Below are 19,246 nucleotides of genomic sequence, written 5' to 3'. Positions count from 1 at the left end.
CAAAACTATTTCATAAAAAAATATATATTTTGTATTCGTTATATTTTGATTTGGCTTAACAGGCAAATGAGACTGTAGCTATTTCAGGTCCTATGCGTAAATGGAGAGTATGATGATTGAATATCTCTATGGAGGTAGTTCCGATGTCATCTCGCTGAACCTGAATGAACAAATCATTCCTCCTGGTTTATGCAAAAACGCGGAAGTTATGATAAAAGACGACACGGGCAATTGGCAAAATAATATAACCCATAACTATTAAACTATTTAGAATATAAACATCATTCTTAACGTGTTGATTACTGTTATGAATTTAAATTTAAAAACAATTTCTGCAATGATTTAAACCATAAATTATGTCAATTTTTTAGTAAAAATACAAAGATTAAGATGGTAATTAAGAGAACAAATAATTTCTGTTTGAACAAAGAATGTTCGAGTCAAAAATAATATCTCAGTTAGTTCTTCAACTACTAATTGTTATATATATATATCTGCCAAATAAGTAATATATGTATTTTGAAATAATTAATTACTAGTTCAAAACATTTTGATCCCGGACACTAAACTGCACATTTGATTGTAATAACACTGTATGGGTAAACAAAACATAAAATTTTGTAGTTACAAAGGTTACATGATAAAATATACGCCTTTCCTAAATCTAACAATAGAAGAAATCATGCAATATAATAACTATTTTATGAACATTTTGCAACTTCCTTATGGGCTATAATATATTTTTATAATTAGGTGTTCTATAGCGGCTCGTAGCATTCAGAACGAGAAAAAATCGCCCCAATATAATGTTTTGTATTGTTATTTGATACTTCCCGTAGTTTCGACTCTCTAGAAAAATAGATACGAAGTTATTCAAAAAGCAAATGAGTTTGATATTTCGGAGAGGTTGAAGATTATTTTTAAACATCGGTTACATACACCACATAACCTTCAATCCTTTGAAATTCTTAATTGTATCCACTAAGAATGATTTTATTGTCTTTGCAAATTATTTTAAGATATCACAGACGAAGATTGCTGTGATGCTGTTTGTGTATACTAAAGATAGCTGATACTAACTAGGGGTGTCAACCGCAAGCGAACTGCAGTAAGTAGCCTTAATGTTCGTGTATGCAGTAGGTACCTATAGTACAAAATGTGTCAAGAATTCTCTTTCACAGAAATGAAATTTATAGTTAAAGTCAAATATCGCAAGCAAGTATATCTTGTAAGCTTTTGTTGAAAACCAATGGATATATGAACTTTTTTTTTAACTAAGTTATTTAGGGAAGCATAGTAGTTTTAATTTTAATTTTCACTTCCTCTTGCAGTAGCTTACAAAAAGCGGTTTAACCACCTATCTTAAGTTAATGGATAAACATCTACGATATAATTGGAATTGAGATAGTGTTTTGTTTATAATATATACTAGCTTCTGCCTGCGACTTCGTCCGCGTTACTGTTGTTTTTCGTAAAAAAGTAAAGTACCATATGTTCTTCCTCACGCTTCAGTGATTTTGATGTAATAGACAGATTAACTTTCGTATGTCTGTATTTCGTATGTATTTCGATATCAATCCACAATACTGTTGAAAAATATAAGAAACCGCAGAATATTATTATTAATAGTTGTTACCGTAACGCAAAAATTATCCATATAGCATGATTCAGTATCCACGCGCGATGGCTTGTTAGCGTATTTCATGTATAAGTTTGGTGTTTCTATACCGATTTCTATGATTTTTTTTTATTGAACAGGTAATAAAGTTATTTTTTTAAGTTAGGGGTGAATGGGAGTATTATAAACGTAAGAGTAAACAAATTTAATCAGAAAGCTCCGAACTGCTAAGCTATCGGGAGTTACGCGTGTTATTGCGTGTCAACCATAAAAGATAGACATGCTGTTGTGGGATATATTTAATATAATTTGATGTAGAATATTTCTGTCATACATGATTTCTATTTATCTTTAACCATTAAGGCTGCACACGCGACGGAAGCTTAAAAAAATAAAGTAATTATTCCCGTTTTCCCAACATTTCCCCTCACTGCTCTGCTTCTTTAATTGTAGCACAATGAAAAATATACTATAACCTGACCAGGAGTATGAAGACTAATTTTAACGAGTTTTGTTAAAATCCGTGAAGTAGTTTTTGTTTCTATAAGGACATACAGACAGACAGACAGGCAAAATTTTACTTATTGCATTTTTGGCATCAGTATCGATCACTAATCACCCCCTAATAGTTATTTTGAAAATATATTTCTTGAACAGAATTGACCTCTCTACAGATTTACTGTAAGTTTAAAGGGTAGTGTGTTCTTGCTTACGACTATATAAAAGAAACCTGTTTGAAAATAGCTTAGCAAATATTGTAAACGATATTAGAGAACTTTGAATCACAAATGCTTTGAAAAAGTTAATGGTAGTATTTTTGAACAGACAGAACAGGTAATTTTGAATCTAAATTATTTTCGTTGAAAATGTATTTGTACATACGTATTACCATAACTGGCAGTGCCGTCCCGTCGGTATAAATCAATTGGTACTATAGCCAATATATATTGCGGGCATGACATGTGACGGACCTCTTTAGCCGAGCTCATTGAAGCCTCAATGTAATGCTAAAGTTTTAAACTAACGTAAGAAATTATATAATGTCTTGATACAATATTAAGAATCTTTCATAACCATTATTTTTGACGAAAAAATAAAATATTTTAATTTTTTGTTTGTACAGACAACGCCAACTATTTTCATGAGCAGTATATATTTGTATGATAAAATATAACTTATTACATAAAGGAAAACTCATATATGAAAAACATTTTTCGTTCATTTGACATTTATGAAAAGTCTCAGATAACCTGAAAATAGCCTAAAATAACAATTCGTATAATTATTTTTTTTACAGAAAAGTTGCTGTTTAGGAACACATGTTTTTTGTCCAGATTCATATACTTAATTAAATGTGTTTTTTTCAGATGATAATATTCAGAACTGTAGTTTTAAAATAATTTTACGATTGTCAAATAGCACTCACGAGACCAAACGCTAAAGAACTAAGTAACAAAACGCCATAATCTTTTTAAAGACAATATCAATGGGTACAAAATAATAAGTTGAACGTGGTACACTAACTCCACCCCACGATCAATGTATCAATGAAGTATCTGCAGTGTTAGTGCTATATAATATTTCTATACTTTTCCTCTCAAAATATCTCTCATTTTTCTTAAATATACACACAAGGTCCCTCCTACAACTACCTCGAAATAATCCGTTTTTCTGAAATTTGTTTTCATAAGCCATTCAATTATAATTTTAATTTGAAACCTTTATATATTTTTTATAAAATAATACAAATCATAATAACAAAATAAAATATGGCTTGTAGAAATTTAAAAACCGAAAAAAAATCACACCATACTAAATTTCAAAATATTGTTAATATAGTATTTTTTAATTAACGATTAAATAAAGTTAATTAAATATTTCATAATCTCTGTCTTATATGTAGTTTTGACTCTAATTATCGTCGCTATATAAGATAGGCAATATTATTAATCGATTTGTAATGCTAAAATATTAAGATACTCTAATTGCCTTAGAGGGCTATGCCTCATCGATGTGTTGGTTTTTTAATTCCCAAGAAATTTAGAAGCTTGATTGTTATGCTTAAAGTAATAGTTTAAAATTAAAAGTTTAGAATATTTCTTAAGAAATTGCAGGTGGGATAGACACCCCAAATTTCTTTTACTATAATCTTCAAGCATATAAATCCCATTTTAAATCAGTAGAATATACTGCTGAGTTAAGTAGTCATATTAACTTAGTTTGAAAATGTTTTTAGTCACAATAAATTATTTCATAACAAATTATCTAATTCACTTTATTCTAAATACATAATTCGAACATATTGCGACAAGTTTAAATATCATTTAGATTATATAATAGTGTTGTGTCTATTCATCTTTTATATACCTTTTAAATAGTATTTCTTTGTAACTTTTTAGTTCTCTCTGAAAACTTTTTGAATTATTATTATTGGTTCTTTTAATACTCATGTGCATATTTATAAGAAAAACTAATTTTGGATGTGTAACCATCATGTAAGTCGTAACAAAATTACCTTTTGTCATCCAAACTGAACATGTTCACAAAATGTCACCTTAATCAGTTGAAGATATCTGTTACAAAAAATTAGTTTCCACCTTAACTAATTATATATATATAACAAGTGAAATAAAAGATTGTAATAAACTTAAATACACTTTTCAGAAGAGACGTTATGAAGTAACTTAAAAATGATTTATGTTATAATTCAATTCAACTGATATAAAAAAGTTTACATAGAATGAGACATCGGAGAGGGAACTAATAAAAAATATGTATATTAAATTGTGTTTTATTTCCATCGCATAGTGGAAAATGATTGAAAGTATGTTTATTCAAATACAACACCGTTGTTTAGCGAAAAGGGAAATAATTAAAAGGGGATATCCAAATAGAAATATTACAATAAATAATAATCAGGATATGAATATTACGGGAAGAATCTCATTGCAGACCATTAATTGTCCCGACCCAGTCACGCTTACACCAAGAGATAACGCTGCGTCTCATGGGTGATAATAAGGAAAGTTATAAAGTATTCAGTAACGCTAGTAATTATATATAACGAATTCCAGTATTAATTATAAGGCCGCAATGAATGCTGTTTGTTCACTTCATCCTCAATATCTTTTAATTTCACTCTCACACGCAAAAAGAAACATAGTCATTATGGCTACGTCAAGAACCTCATTACTCCAAGAAAGACATTTATTATTCGGCAGCGTAGACTGCTACCAATTTTGTTTTGTTGAACCCCGATTATAAAAATGTATGATAGTAATAATAATTACCAAGAAAGCAGAAAACACTACTAACGACAGTTAACATCACTTGTACATTGGTATCTTCTTTGTTTGGTGGTTATTATATATATTATGCCGAACATTTCTCATAACATTAACAAGAAATACCGAAGACAAGGAACACGAAGGCAAAGATTGTTCTTCATCCTTTTAAGTCTTAAGTCTACTTAGGATTCCTTATTATTTTTTGTAGCAATATGTGTATTTTATTATATTATCGTAACATACTTCATCAACGTTATCAACTGTTTAAAATAAATTTCTGTTTTAATTCCACAAATTTCACTTTTAAGTGCAACAAATTTATTTAACATTTCATCAGGTCGGTCAAATGGTTGTTTTTAATTCATCTGTGTTATATATTATTTATCTGTGTACATTCTTCTTTAAATAAAGATGTCATTAGCCGAGCGATTTTATTTTTTAAATTATTGAAGTTGACCTATATTAAGTATAGAAACAAGTTTATTTCTTACATTATTTTATTAAAACTGTGTGGATTATCTGACACCTGAACCCGAAACGTCGCAGTGGCTCCTCCGTGCACTGTGGGGGATAAAAACATGACGTCACTTTCTCAAAATGTCTTCTCTGTTGAAAACCTCCGTTCTAATGTAACAACAGTACATACATTATTATTAATTCACCGATTAGAGTCAGGAGAGAACCAGATTAACTGGGAAAATAATAAGTATCAGATATTCTGGAGTTTATCCCCAACCCTGCTCCTTTCCGTGCAATTTTCATTCTGTTTTACATTTAACTATTTTAATATTAAAAACGTAACAATAGGAGTTTTTCTATTTTTTATGAGAGAGCTGGGAAACGAACAGACGGCCTACTTGATGGGCAGTAGTCACCGTCGCCCATAGACATCCACAACAAGTGTTATGTTGTTGATATGTTGCCAACCTTGGTTATTGAGGAAGAGGGAGGGGTGGGAATAAGGAAATGGCAGGAAAGAGTGGGAACAGAGAAAGGGCAACCGGCTCTCTCACTCATCGGACGAAACGCAGTCACTAAAGGCTACTTCACGCCGATTTTCTGTGAGAGGTTGGTACTTCCCCGGTCGAGCCAGCCCACGTTCGGGCTATAGTCATTTAACCCCAGCTAGGCTCTACCGCCTTTTTCATTAAAAGTTAGTGCTTATAATGAAAATGGCATTAGGTAACATTTGAATTAAATTTCAGTGTTATTGAGTGTCGATTAGTGGAACGATGAAGACCTATAAGTGTGTTAGGAAAGTCAATAAGGACTTTTTATCAACTTTCTCAATTTTATATACCCTCCAGAGAATGTTCGGTCTCTCTTGTTTTACACGTTCAAATTATAAATTATACTATTCACCGGAATATTTCAAAATCACTTTTATTGTAATCGTCATGCTTTTCATTAAATTATTTAGCATATGTTACAAAATGATCGAAACAAAATCAACCAGCATGAAATTTGGTGTGAATGATAGTTATGAGCTAATCGCAATTTTCAATCTTCTCCGATATATAACAGATATATTTTTGGTCCGTAAATTTAGAAATTTTTATTTGAAATACGTCAGTCGTTACAAAACGATAGATAATAGACTTGGTAGAACCTATTACTATAGAATCAAACAAAGCATCCGTAGAACTTTTATTTTCTTCAGTGTTATTGGTTCCACAGTGTTTATTTCAGATATTATCGCGTGGGGTCTGAAAGACGAATTGACTTATGAATTTGTATACTTTTGTGATTATTTTTATGATTTCTGTAAACTACTCAGCGATCTCGACTTTATTGGAAATTGTGTGCAAGTGAAATACCGGCTCAAAATGATCAGAAATATCCTCTTTGAACACTATCACCATTTTGAAAATTTACCGGAAGCTTTCATAAATTTCAAATATAATGAACAATGTTCCTGTCGTAATATTAATGTTAAACATTTAAATAATTTCATTAATGAAAACGGGAAACAAAATATGCCGCTCAAAAAGTGCTATTTGTTGCTAGTCGACCAATGTTCCGCAATAAACACAATGTGTGGATTCAGGGTGGGTGGGGTTCACTTTAACTTTTGTTTTGTGTTATAATATTGTACTTGTAGGCTCCTCTTTATTATAAATTAAGGTTCATATTGTGAATTAACTTACTATTCTTTTCGTCCAAATTTCTTACACTTATTTTTTCTCGGACCCTTAATTTCTTTTCGGCTCATTTTGTATAATCAAAATCGTTGCAGATTATTCTAAGCAGTTTATATTACCTAGCAGATGTGACACTATCTATTCTATTTACAATACGACTTGTCTCAAATACTAAGGTGAGCGGAAAATAATATTAATAAGAATATTTTCGTTACTACGTAATATATTAATACATATATAAATAATTTCAAAGCTAGGAAATATGGAAACCAGTTACTTTACTATAATATCAGCTGTCATGCAAGCAGTTGTGGATACTCTAGTTGTATTTTATGCAATATATATTTGTGAAAACAGCTATAGAGAAGTAGAAAAAATTGTATGTTATATCGAATATTTCCTGCTTAACAAAAAAATGGGTAAGTATTATAATTTGTCAACTTTTATGACTAAATTTTTAATTAAAATTGATAAAGTTTTCACGTTAATTTCAGATCCTCGAGATCGGCATTCTTTACAAGAACTGAAAGATTTAATACTGACAAGACCAATCAGATTCCACGCGGCCTATTTCTTTAAAATGGAATATCCCACTGTTGTAACAGTAGCATCTAGCATCGTGATGTGCATTGTTTTATTATTACAAAATACATAGTGATTATAAAGAAAATAAAAGTTTAATTTATTGAGAAGCACTGAGTTTCTTAAGTGACTTAAAATTTTACATTAAAAAAAATTTAAGATAAATAGAAAAGTAAGTCAGTCACTAATGTCATAATAAATTGTATACAAGCACTGTTTTAATAATAATCAATACGTGTTAAAAAATTATACGAGCCTAGCGTCAATATTGAGGCATAACGTTGGTTTAAAGGATATAATAATGTACCAATAATACTATAGCAATAATAGATTTGTATTAACTGAAACTACCTTCATCCAAAATAATATTTATTGTGTTTTAAATAAACAAAACTTTATTTAAAAGATCCAGTGAAAAGAAATCCAACCTAATATTTATCTGCCTTTCATTTGCCCCTTGCTGTAGAAATTCTGCCACCCAAAAACAATGACTCACAATGTTTAACATCAAATAATGAAAATAATATAATAAAATAGTACTCGGATCATCAGCAAAGTAATAAATCTCTTACATTTAATATTTATGAGGATTTTTGTTGTTTTAAAATTCTTAAATCATAATCACTCATTAAATATTTATGTAACTGTGTTATGTATTTGTCACTATGAAATAGTAATATTTCTATATGAATATCCTTATGAGGGACAAGTCATAGCAATAGCAAATTTATAACACTGATATAAAAAAACAATAACATAAGTAAATTACTCAAACCTCATAATTATATTACTCTTCACCAACTTGATTTTGATTTTCGGTGTCTGAGGAGCCATTGTTTGCATTTTCTCTGAACTTAAATTGAATAAGCACCCTATATAGTTTTCTGTAATCAAATATTTCCTTGACCCCGCACCGGCTCAGTCTCCCGGCTCGCCACTCACTCTCCAAACTCCAGGGCTACTACTTTATATAACAGCTATGTGCTCACTAATCTAAGTTGGATTAAATTTGTTTGTATCTATTTTCATAGTTCCATGTACCGCATCCTAATTTGAGATAGTTTCTTTTTGTATTTAATTTAAACATGTAGCGTAAAGTATTTTAAATATTAGTTTAATGCTAAAAATCATAATAATAAAAATATTTCACATTGACAAGCAAGAGCGTCTGTTGGTGTCACAGTTTACTGTATAAGCCTTATAAAAATGTAGAGCTTAAAGTTTAGCAATTCAAATATTTTAAAACCAATCCAACGTTCGCACACAATACATTGCTATAAGTTTTGGTAAAGTTTCATTGAAGGAAAAGCTCGTACTCTGATATTTTAAAGAAAGGTATTATAAAACTACTATTTAGTGACGGCGGGGATTGAGTTTACAAAGTTAATAGAAGTCTCTTTCCTAGAACGGGAGTTTCATGAAATAGAATTTGAGCCTTTTTCTTCTAATATGGTAGAAGTAAGAAACGGCGAAGGTTCATAATATCATATTACAGTTTAAATTTTATTAAAACTTGTACTGTTCTTTCAATTGAACCATAATCCACGTAAAATCAATGTGCAATCAACAGGAAGGCGATATAGAGCTCGTATTGTTGAATTTGTTCTATACTTTATTTCAATTTAATTCCAAGTTTTCCAGCGAACTACTGTCTTCAAACGTTTTTTGATAACAACATAAAAGTTTTATAACTGCTTTATAATAATTCAGTCTACATGAGTCATACCAAATTCTAATCTGATCTGTAATTTGGGAATATTTTTAATATTTGATAAAAAATATATTTTTAAGCTTGACCTTGAAAACTTGTACCTTGAGTTAAAATGGAGTGGTTACAGTACCATTTAATATACTCCTTATTAGTGTAACTTCTGCTAATACAAGTATTGTTATTCGGATCGGCACACGAGATGCCCGTGATGACGGTTGCTGCAAAGTAACCGAAACGTAGGATTATGTAGTTTTTAAATAATAAAATCCGCGTAGTATATCCTAATAATACTAGTTTCATTTAAATGAATAAAACTCGCGAAAATCTTAGATCTCATTACAAGTATTGTTTATAATTATATTTCAAATATAAATACGCTTTTTACTCGATATTTTCCTCATTCTTTTACTCACTCGTTGTTCCTTGATCCTGAAACAAGAATACAACTTAAATTACGGTTAAAAAACTAAACATCTAAACCAATTCTATAAAGTTCACCAGTTAATTAAAGTTTATATAGGAAGCAGTCTTCATAGTGCCATATAAAAACTTTTTTATTATTATTAAAGAAAGTATTGGAAATTTAACAAAACTAAATGAAACTGCACTCGTGGTAATCTCCGTAAAATAATCACAGAGAACAATCGAATTATTTCCCACGAATAATTTTATATATACATATATATTATAACAGAAGTGTCAACGACAATATCAAGTGATCGATTCCAAACCGATTAGATTCAAAGAATCTCTGAGTAGAGAACAAGGAAACCATTTTTGAAAGAAGCTTTTTTCAAAGTTTCTGAATTTAAAGAAGCTTTTTTTCGCACTTTTGGTCCGTAATATAAATTTTCTGTTTAATCGTTTATAAAAATAACAATTAAACCCATTATAAATACAAATGCAAGATGGTAACACTGAAAATGCTTAGAACTGACCGTTTAGAAACATTGCTAACGAAAGCTTTTTTTTTAATTCAATTTAAGAAATCTTCCATAACCCACTGTAGTATGTTGCATTCATTTGTCATTTGTTTTTGTGAATTGACGGCAAATCTAAAAATCTTCTTACACTTGTAAAACAACCTAACGCGAAAAAAAATTTGTTCAATGATTTATCATAACTTTCGTTATGGGTTTATTTAACAACAAAGCTATGATTGACTACGATTAGAATTTCTTAATGACGCCCCATCTCGTGCCACTATTAACAATTAGTTTAACGTGTTAAAGTCTGGATTAGTAATCTTAATGATGATCTGCATGGGGGACGTCCTTTAAAAGCGAATACTGAAGATAATATCAGTGCTGTATGGCGCATGGTAAAGAAAAATAAGAGAGTGACCTAATAGGAGATAAGGACAAGCCTAGGTTTTGTTATGTTTCAAGTGCAAAAAATATTACACTAACATTTAGGTGCCAAGAATCTTTGTACCAGATGGATTCCCCATACTTTAACCGATAACCAGAAACACCTTCGTATGGACCGGTATCGCCAAATGTTAGATAAGTTCAACGGCGGTGACTCAAAAGCTATATTTGTCATCGTCAGGGGTGATGGAATCTGGACATATTGTTATGAACCAATAACTAAATGACAACCAAGATAAAGAAAGGAAAAAACATGATTGCCTCATTTTTTGGTCGGAAAGGTCATTACACGACAGTTGTGCTAGAAGATGGAAGGACAGTTACTGCAGAACTGGTATGTTAATCGATGTTTGCCTGCTGTCTCGGAAAAAATTTGGCAACAGCGACCTAGAAGCACGATCCTCCTTCACCATAACAATGCTTCAGAACACTTTGCAAAATGGCCTGTTGAACATTTGACTATGGCAGGTGTCGTCATAATGAGTCCACCGCCATATTCCTGACCTGGCGGCCTGCGACTTTCATTTATTCCTAAGAACTGAAGATAAAATTCGAGATATTTGCTTTACGAGCCATGAAGATGCGGTGAAAGTTAAATATGTCCTTTTTAAATACTACAATAATTGCACTAAAAGCTCCATAAAATCAACTAATGGCACAGTTCTTTTATGAATTCGCGATTTGAACTCTATATACAGAAATGTCTACACTTCATTAATTTTGTGTAACTATTGTTTAGCTTTATATTCTTCAATATTAAAATAAAGTAAGCTTCATATTAACTTCAGCTACCTCTGGTTACATTTTTACTTACGAGATAAGAAGAAAGTGTATTTATTAAACTATGCACAGGAAATATTTCAAGTAATTTTGTGGTTTTCTATAATGTAGTTTTTTATTTAACGTTACAATCCCCTTGATAGGTAGACCGTACATCAATCATCAGCATACATAGGAACCACTCATTAAAAAATATTAAACCGCCAACCGATTCGTTGAATTCCGATGTACTGTTATTGAAGACGTTTGTGGGATGAGTCTGAATAGTTGCCTTGTGATTTGACCATAATTTTATTTGTGAATGTTGATTTAATATAAAGGATAGTGGGTGTAATAAGTAAAATAGTCGCTCATGAAGGGCTGCCCCGCCAACTGTGTTGGGGTAGGCGAGGATTGGGAGGGTTAGACGAAAAAAATATAGAATGAAGGGAATGTACAATAAAATAAGGGATAGAGAAAAATATTGTGAAATGTTGGAGATATGAAAATTGAAAATATTGGTTGAAATTTTGTTACGTAAGTAAATCTCAAAAATGTCTGTTTTTTTTAAAATGATAAAAATATAATGGAATTGAAATTAGCAAAGGTCTACAAGGAAAATAATTTAAGGAAAAGGTTCAGCCCTGAAGGAGTTCAGGAAAGTTTCTAAAGAAAGGTTCATATGTTTAAAATGTTCGTTATTCACAAAGTTTAACTCTTAGTTTATTTGAAATTTAAAGACTTTTATCAAATCATATTCTTTATTATACAGGAAACCTAAATCTACACAGAAAACCCAAGCACAATCAGAGTTAGGAAGGTTCAAAGTTTATTAATTTTATAGTTAATTTCAAAACTACAAGACCTGCAATTTAAAAACTACATATACAAATAACTTAAATTTAAAAGTAAACATATTTAAACACTATGAAACGTTCTTAATAGTAGAAAGAAATACGGAAATGTTTTCCTGCCACGTGGTCATTCAATTGGAAATTGGTTGTAAAAGTCGAAACAAGTCGCTGGAATCGTTTTAGCGACCTCTATAGAAATAACACAAAATTGGGATTATCATTTAGGAAAAAAGTTATATTTAGTAACGTACGTATTTTTAACCAAACATTACTATGATCAGTCGTCGATAGCATTTAAAAATTTTACTATAAAAGGTTCAATGTAACATCGAAGACTTAAAAAAAAGATTACCCAATTAAACGGGACCAGGTGTAATGCATGATATTATTTTGAATTGCATGTTCTCTTTAAACCCCATTGGATGAAGTTAAACTTTCCTTTTTCATTGAAAATCTTTTAACTGTAGCATCTCCTAACCTTTTAAAAAGATAATAATTTACTTTTGAAATAAAATGGTTTAGATTCTCAATATAGACTGAAAAATGACTTGCTTATTAAAATAATAATAATTAGTTACTTTAAATCACCCTTCATAGAGATCAATTTTTGCAAACTATGAGCATACGAAAAGTCGTTTTCATTCGTAGCTCCTGTTATATAAAATTTTGTCTTGAAACGGAATGAAAAGAATCTTGAATTATCTTGAACCACTCTATCTTGGAAACAAAAATACTGCAAAAAATTACTGTTGCTTTTACGGTGGAAGCTAACTATGTATCTGATATAAAATAAAACTTTACAACTGTGATACCAAGTTATGGTTATTGTTTTTTTAACATTTATGTCATAAAAATGTGTTTTATGGTACGGGGCTGCGGATTGAAACTATACGGATAACCGGCAACTTTGACTATTAACTAGGAATATTTAGAATATAATTCCAACATGCATCTTCTCTTTATCATATAGTTTTAGAAAAGGAAAGATGATGAGAAAACAATGTTAGGCTGTTAGAATTATACTACTAGAAATGTCTATGTTTGACGAAAGTGCGATGATTTTATTATTTCCACTACATAATCCCGATGTTTCTGATACTTTTAAGCAACCGTTCTCACTCACACATATAAAATCCCACGTCCGTGACCATACCGCAGGACTTCGTGACACCGTAAGCGCATTCTGCCGGCATCCAGGGCGGGACGCCAGAAAATTAAGAAATTGATAGCGATAGATGATAAGTCACAGGAAGAACTGACAGACATTCACATCTCCTCTGCCCGTGAGCACGGTCTCTAAAAAGTAACCGAAACGTCGGGATTGTGTAGTGAAAATAATAAAATTCGCGTATTCAATCCGAAAGTATTAGTTTTATTTTAATGAATACTCGCGAAAGTATAAGATCTCATTATATTAAATTAGATACATACGTTGGCTGCAGTGGCGCCACCATAGATGTAAATAAGCACTGCTTACCCTGCCTATACAACAACTAAACCTATATTGTTTCATTCTTACTAACATACTTTTAACCATACATTACGAAAAACGAATGTTTGTCATGTGTGTCAAACGTAATTAATTACGAGTACATTTTCAATTGTCGTTTTAATTTTGAATTTAACGTAGTTGTTTGATGATAAAATTAAAATTCTTACAAAGGAAAGGTGCGGGGCCAGTTTATATTTACCTAAAAAAAGTCAATGTTACTCGTTTTCATGACAATTATTACGATTGTTATAATTAGCTAGTAGGTGCACACACAAATAAGTTATTTTGTTTACCCTGTGTGTTGTTTTCAAATAATAATAATAGGAATGTTTGGATCTCCACTGGATATTGTGTTTTTAATAACTTTCATAACGATTTGATGAGCAGATCATAATCGTTTTAAGGTACTTTCGTGGCTCAGAGCTAGTTGCTAGATTTATAAAATATATAGATGTTAGTTCTGATCGGACTGCTGTAACTTTATGCGCGAATATTATCAGTGTTTGAATAAAACTAATATTTTCTGATTACTACGCGTATTTTATTATTTTTAAAAATTACATACTACCGACGTTTCGGTTACTTTGTAGCAACCGTGATCAAGGCAGAAATCTCGTCTGCCCATTAAAAATAATAAAATACGCGTAATAATCCGAAGATATTAGTTTCATTTAAATGAATACTCGCGAAAGTCTTGGACCTCATTATTATCCATGTTTTTAGAGGAGGAAATTATGATGAAAATTGGTATTTCTTTTTAAACATATTCTGTTTACCCTACCCCAAATCTCTGTGCACGCCCCTGTTGGCTGACGCCCTCTTTTTTTTATTCTCTAAATTATTACTACCTATTCCCCAACTTGACAAACGTATCTTCAGATTTGTTATTTAACATTATCTATCTTTTTATCATAATATTAGATTATTTCCAAATTTCAATTCATACAGCACCACGGAGAGACTAGTAACTGGAAATGTAACAAAGCAGGGGTAACGGAAAAAAAATGCCATGTTTCTTTGCTATGAATTTTAATTTTAGAACGAATAACATTTGGTGGCAGCGGATGGTGCATGAAAAATCAGTTTTACTTATAAAACTATATTCTGGTCAAGACTTATAAGTAACTACATCCTAAATAAGTGTCTGTAAGTCAACGGTTGACTCGTGAATGAATATATGTTACAACCCATTTCCCTTTCCCACCGATAGAGTAAGGCCTGCGGTATCGTCTTCACATTCCCACAGATGACTCAGCGTCAACACTTGGTCAACACCGTTCTATAAGGTTATTCCTCGGCTAGGCTTACATATCAAACGTCTTATTTTATCAATTAACGAAAAAAAAAGATTTGAATTTCTAAAAACTTTTAAATAATATTTTTGAGTAATTAATAAGATTAATAAATAAAGGCAATCTGATGTTCCCATTTACGAGTATTGTCTAACATCAAATTTGAAGTTAAAACAAACAACAGGCGAGATAATATCAAAAACAAATAATATTCAATACAAATTTAAAACTCTTATAAGAGTCGTTCTCTTATTAAATTTTCTGACAGAATAAAACGTGAAGAACCCGATTCAAGCGAATGCTGCGACTAAACTTTAGATTTCTTTATATTATAATAGTTTAACTAGTTTTGACCCGCGACTTCGTCACCAATGTCTCCAATTTTCAGCCCAGTCCGTAGAGCCTTTCTTGAGTTATACATAGTGTAACTAACACGACTTATATATTATATTCCTTCTAGCATTAGTAAGTCCTTGAGTATTGTTATGAATTTCAATCAACTTAATTGTAATTTTCCCGGTTATTAATGATAGTAGGCTACGAAACTAATTACGAACGAGATTAGTACTCGTATTTATTGAACTAAACAGCACTATTTCATGGAATACGAGGACTTCGTTGATATTAAAATTGCATTAGCGAACTGGGTTACAAAACCGCATCAGACATGATGGTATTGCAATTTAATTACTGCCGTGTTGCTGAATGATAGCTAGCTATATATTTACAATTTTTCACAGAACAATTATTTTTAGATTTATCATGAACCATCACATACGCAGATAAAAGTAAGGAAATTTCTATGAAATGTGGAGTTAATTAGATTTTTAGTGTTAATAATCAAAATAAATCGTAGTAATACTACCTAATAATTGTTTTCTACCGAGATTATACAATGACACAATGACAGTTAATTATTAGCTCAGGGCATAATAAACAGTGAAAAAATTTATATTGAAACATTGAAACCGAATAGCATGAAGAAAAAATATACATAACATTACTAAACGATTAGTAAACACTTTGTGTTTAACTGCCAGTATATGACAGATTTTACAGGGAACAAAACAAAGGACTATTTCAAAGAAGCATTTACATGAGACAGAAATTAAAGGCATGTAAAACAGGCTTAATAATAAAACGTTCGTGTAATTTGCGTTACGTTAAAATAGCTAGGCAATTATATTGCGATAAGTTTTTTTTTTATCAATTAAAAAATAACAATGGTAGACTGAATGCATTGAATTTATTTAGTACTCACAAGTGTTACAATGAAGAGCTACAAGTTAACTATCAACAGCAACCCGCAAATGGACGTTTGGTCAACATATACCAGTTTAAACAACATCTTAAAACTATTCTGCCTTTCTTTTGTTGATCGTCGTGGTAGCAAAATAAAAAATTGTAAAAATTATTTGAGAATTACTTTACTGGTTACATTTAACTTTTTTATCAATGCATTATGCACATACTATAGGTTACCACATTCAAAAGACATCGCATTAGACATATTTGATTTATTTTACCTGGAATATTTTTATAACTATATCCGTTTTAATATTGATATTATTTTTGTTTTCAAAAATACAAAAAAATATATAGAGTATTTTGAAACTTATGAGGTTATAGACAGTGCTCTTGGGAGAACTTTTTATCCTGAAATAAAAAAAAGGATACAAAGAATATATATAATAATTTTATTTTGGTTCTTCGCATCTATAATAGATATTACAACGTGGGCCCTCGTTTACGGCTGGGTTAAACAAATAAAATACATCATAGATTATTTACATAATTTAGTTAAGCTACTTAGTGGTTTTGACTTTATTGCAAACTGCTTTCAAGTAAAATTTCGTCTACAAGCAATTGGCGATTTATTAAAAGAGTGGAATTCCTGTGTTAATAATTTGAGCGGTCTTCATACACAGCTAAAATATAAACACAGACCTACGAATGCGTCTTTTCGTCATCTAAAACTTTTGGATTTAAGAATGAAGTTCAAGCAGATAAATAACAGCTATTTGTTGTTAACGGAACAATGCTCTTCTATAAACATTTTGTTTGGATACAGGGTAAACTTTTTCAAAGTAATATGCGTAACACAATCGCTAATTTTTACAAAATAATTTTAGTGTGACGTTCCATACACAGTTTTACATTTAATGTGTGAAAAAGAATCATTTGTAAAAATAAAGGGACTTGTGCGATATATAAATACATCCAGAACTTTGCGAGGTTTTAGCTGATCATATCACATTATCTTAATTATATATTCCCTGTTACAGATTTTCCTCGGCTGTATGAGTTACATCGCTGAAGTGGTGGTGATGTTGAATTTTACCCTCAGATTATTCTTGGGTTGTCTGGTAAGAAAATGAAACAAAACAAAAACTACATAGTCACTCCTATAGCTATCTTTTAAATATTTGGTTTATTATTAATTTATTTTTTTCGTATCGCACAGATAAACTTAATATTTATGGATATTTTTTTTATAGAGTATCGTATACCCATGTCTGTTATAAAAGTAAACTGTTGAAATAATTTTGGCCATTGAGAAGCAAGATACTACATAGTCTTACAAAACTTATAGGATCCTTCCTTTATTGTCCACCTGGTCATTTTTGAATCAACCCATGAAGTCATCAGCCACGACGATTTAGAACTGTTACATTTTTTTTACATAACTCACTGCAGCAAAAACCTGCCCACACCCTACATATAAGTAACACACATAACATATTTCTTAATTATACTCCATTAAAAACATATTCTGCCTGTAGATTATAATTCTTATTCCTTATTCATTGCGATTATATACTTATACGTAGCTAATAAATTATCCGTGGCGTAAAGTGATGTTAAATTTGATTTGGGAAGTAAAGAATTCTAGTTTCCGTGAAACTTTCAACTTTTATAGCCTTTACAGGCAGATCTTTGGTAATCAACTGTGAATATGACCAAACACAACATGGAGTCTGCTGACTACAAACACGCTTTCTGACTAAATAATTTGACATGAAAATAACTACATTAACTCTACTCTTTTCAAAAAGCGTGCATTATCAATTTTTACTATTTTATTCTGTATAGATGTTTAATGAATATATTTATTTCATAGGAGGTAAGTGCTACTACTAGTTACCTGTCTTTAATAACTACAATAACAAGAATGACTGGAAATATTTCAATCGTACTTTATGGATTACATATCTGTGAACAGAACTACAGACAGACTGAAAGAATCTTGCGTTTAATTGACTATTTACTTATTGATAACACAATGAGTAAGTAAAAAAATCTTGGAAAGTAACAAAAAATGCATATTCTTAAATGTATAAATTCACTTTTTGATTACTAAATGTTAATATAACTAACAATCTTTATATATTCTAGATCAAGAAGAACAAGAGTCACTAAAACAACTGAGAGAACTTATCATAACCAGACCTATTGATTTCCACGCAGCTAAACTTTTCAGAATGGAATATCCAACTTTCTTATCACTTGCATCCGTATTTATTACGAGTACCATAATATTATTGCAAAATATTAAATAATTGTATTTCATATTATTATTATAATTAATATTCTTGTTGCTCTTCTGGTGTGTGAATAAATGAAGTCGATTTAACATGTGACTAAAATTAGCTTAAAATAATGATTTCCTTGTTTTTCAAAAACTGTATATTACACATTGTTCTGTTGTTATAGACAGGTTTTTTAAGCACAATTAAAGCAATTAATATAAGCATGTCTCTAATCGATTCGCTATATTTATATCCTGTTAGAATAAAATGAACGAGTAAGCGAATGGACATACTCAAAGAGATTAAAAAAATACTCAATCATATATGTTTATAGTACAATAATAGCAAACAAAACTTTACGAGGAGGGGATCCATATCAAACAATCATATCAGTTTTATTCAATTCATATAAAAATAACACTTATTGCAATATAATTGCTTAGCTTTTTTACCCTAACACTAATAACACGAATATTTTTTAATAAGCCTGTTTTATATACTTTTTCTATCTTATGTAAATGCTTCTTTGAAATAGTCCGTTATTTTGTTCCCTGTGAAACCCGTCATATATTGACCGATATATGAAAGGTTATATTTATTCTCATATTAT

The 19,246-nt window shown here is 30.5% G+C and overlaps 2 protein-coding genes across 2 annotated transcripts; both read left to right on the top strand.

The window, feature by feature from the left end:
- Positions 1–6,144: 6,144 nt before the first annotated feature.
- On the top strand, positions 6,145–7,713 carry LOC133320260 (uncharacterized). Its single transcript, XM_061528134.1, has 4 exons — positions 6,145–6,953; positions 7,142–7,222; positions 7,300–7,465; positions 7,541–7,713. The coding sequence occupies exons 1-4, from the start codon at positions 6,216–6,218 to the stop codon at positions 7,699–7,701; spliced, it is 1,146 nt and encodes a 381-aa protein (XP_061384118.1). The 5' UTR covers positions 6,145–6,215; the 3' UTR covers positions 7,702–7,713.
- An 8,988-nt stretch (positions 7,714–16,701) lies between these two features.
- Positions 16,702–18,740, top strand: LOC133320261 (uncharacterized). The gene is made up of 4 exons (XM_061528136.1): positions 16,702–17,178; positions 17,392–17,472; positions 18,228–18,393; positions 18,503–18,740. The coding sequence occupies exons 1-4, from the start codon at positions 17,098–17,100 to the stop codon at positions 18,664–18,666; spliced, it is 492 nt and encodes a 163-aa protein (XP_061384120.1). The 5' UTR covers positions 16,702–17,097; the 3' UTR covers positions 18,667–18,740.
- The last annotated feature ends 506 nt before the right edge of the window (positions 18,741–19,246 follow it).

Source organism: Danaus plexippus (assembly GCF_018135715.1).
Source record: "Danaus plexippus chromosome 16 unlocalized genomic scaffold, MEX_DaPlex mxdp_23, whole genome shotgun sequence".
Classification (NCBI taxonomy): domain Eukaryota; kingdom Metazoa; phylum Arthropoda; class Insecta; order Lepidoptera; family Nymphalidae; genus Danaus; species Danaus plexippus.
The sequence above is the reverse complement of the archived record's forward strand: the minus strand, read 5'-3'. Positions and strand labels throughout refer to the sequence as shown.

Bases quoted from the DNA above. Each gene is read 5' to 3' on its own strand.
- LOC133320260 (XM_061528134.1), top strand. From the start codon at position 6,216: ATGTTCGGTCTCTCTTGTTTTACACGTTCAAATTATAAATTATACTAT. The intron at 6,954-7,141 runs GTGGGTGGGGTT...AAATCGTTGCAG, and splicing joins ACACAATGTGTGGATTCAGG to ATTATTCTAAGCAGTTTATA. The intron at 7,466-7,540 runs GTAAGTATTATA...CGTTAATTTCAG, and splicing joins CCTGCTTAACAAAAAAATGG to ATCCTCGAGATCGGCATTCT.
- LOC133320261 (XM_061528136.1), top strand. From the start codon at position 17,098: ATGAAGTTCAAGCAGATAAATAACAGCTATTTGTTGTTAACGGAACAA. The intron at 17,179-17,391 runs GTAAACTTTTTC...TCCCTGTTACAG, and splicing joins ACATTTTGTTTGGATACAGG to ATTTTCCTCGGCTGTATGAG. The intron at 18,394-18,502 runs GTAAGTAAAAAA...TATATATTCTAG, and splicing joins ACTTATTGATAACACAATGA to ATCAAGAAGAACAAGAGTCA.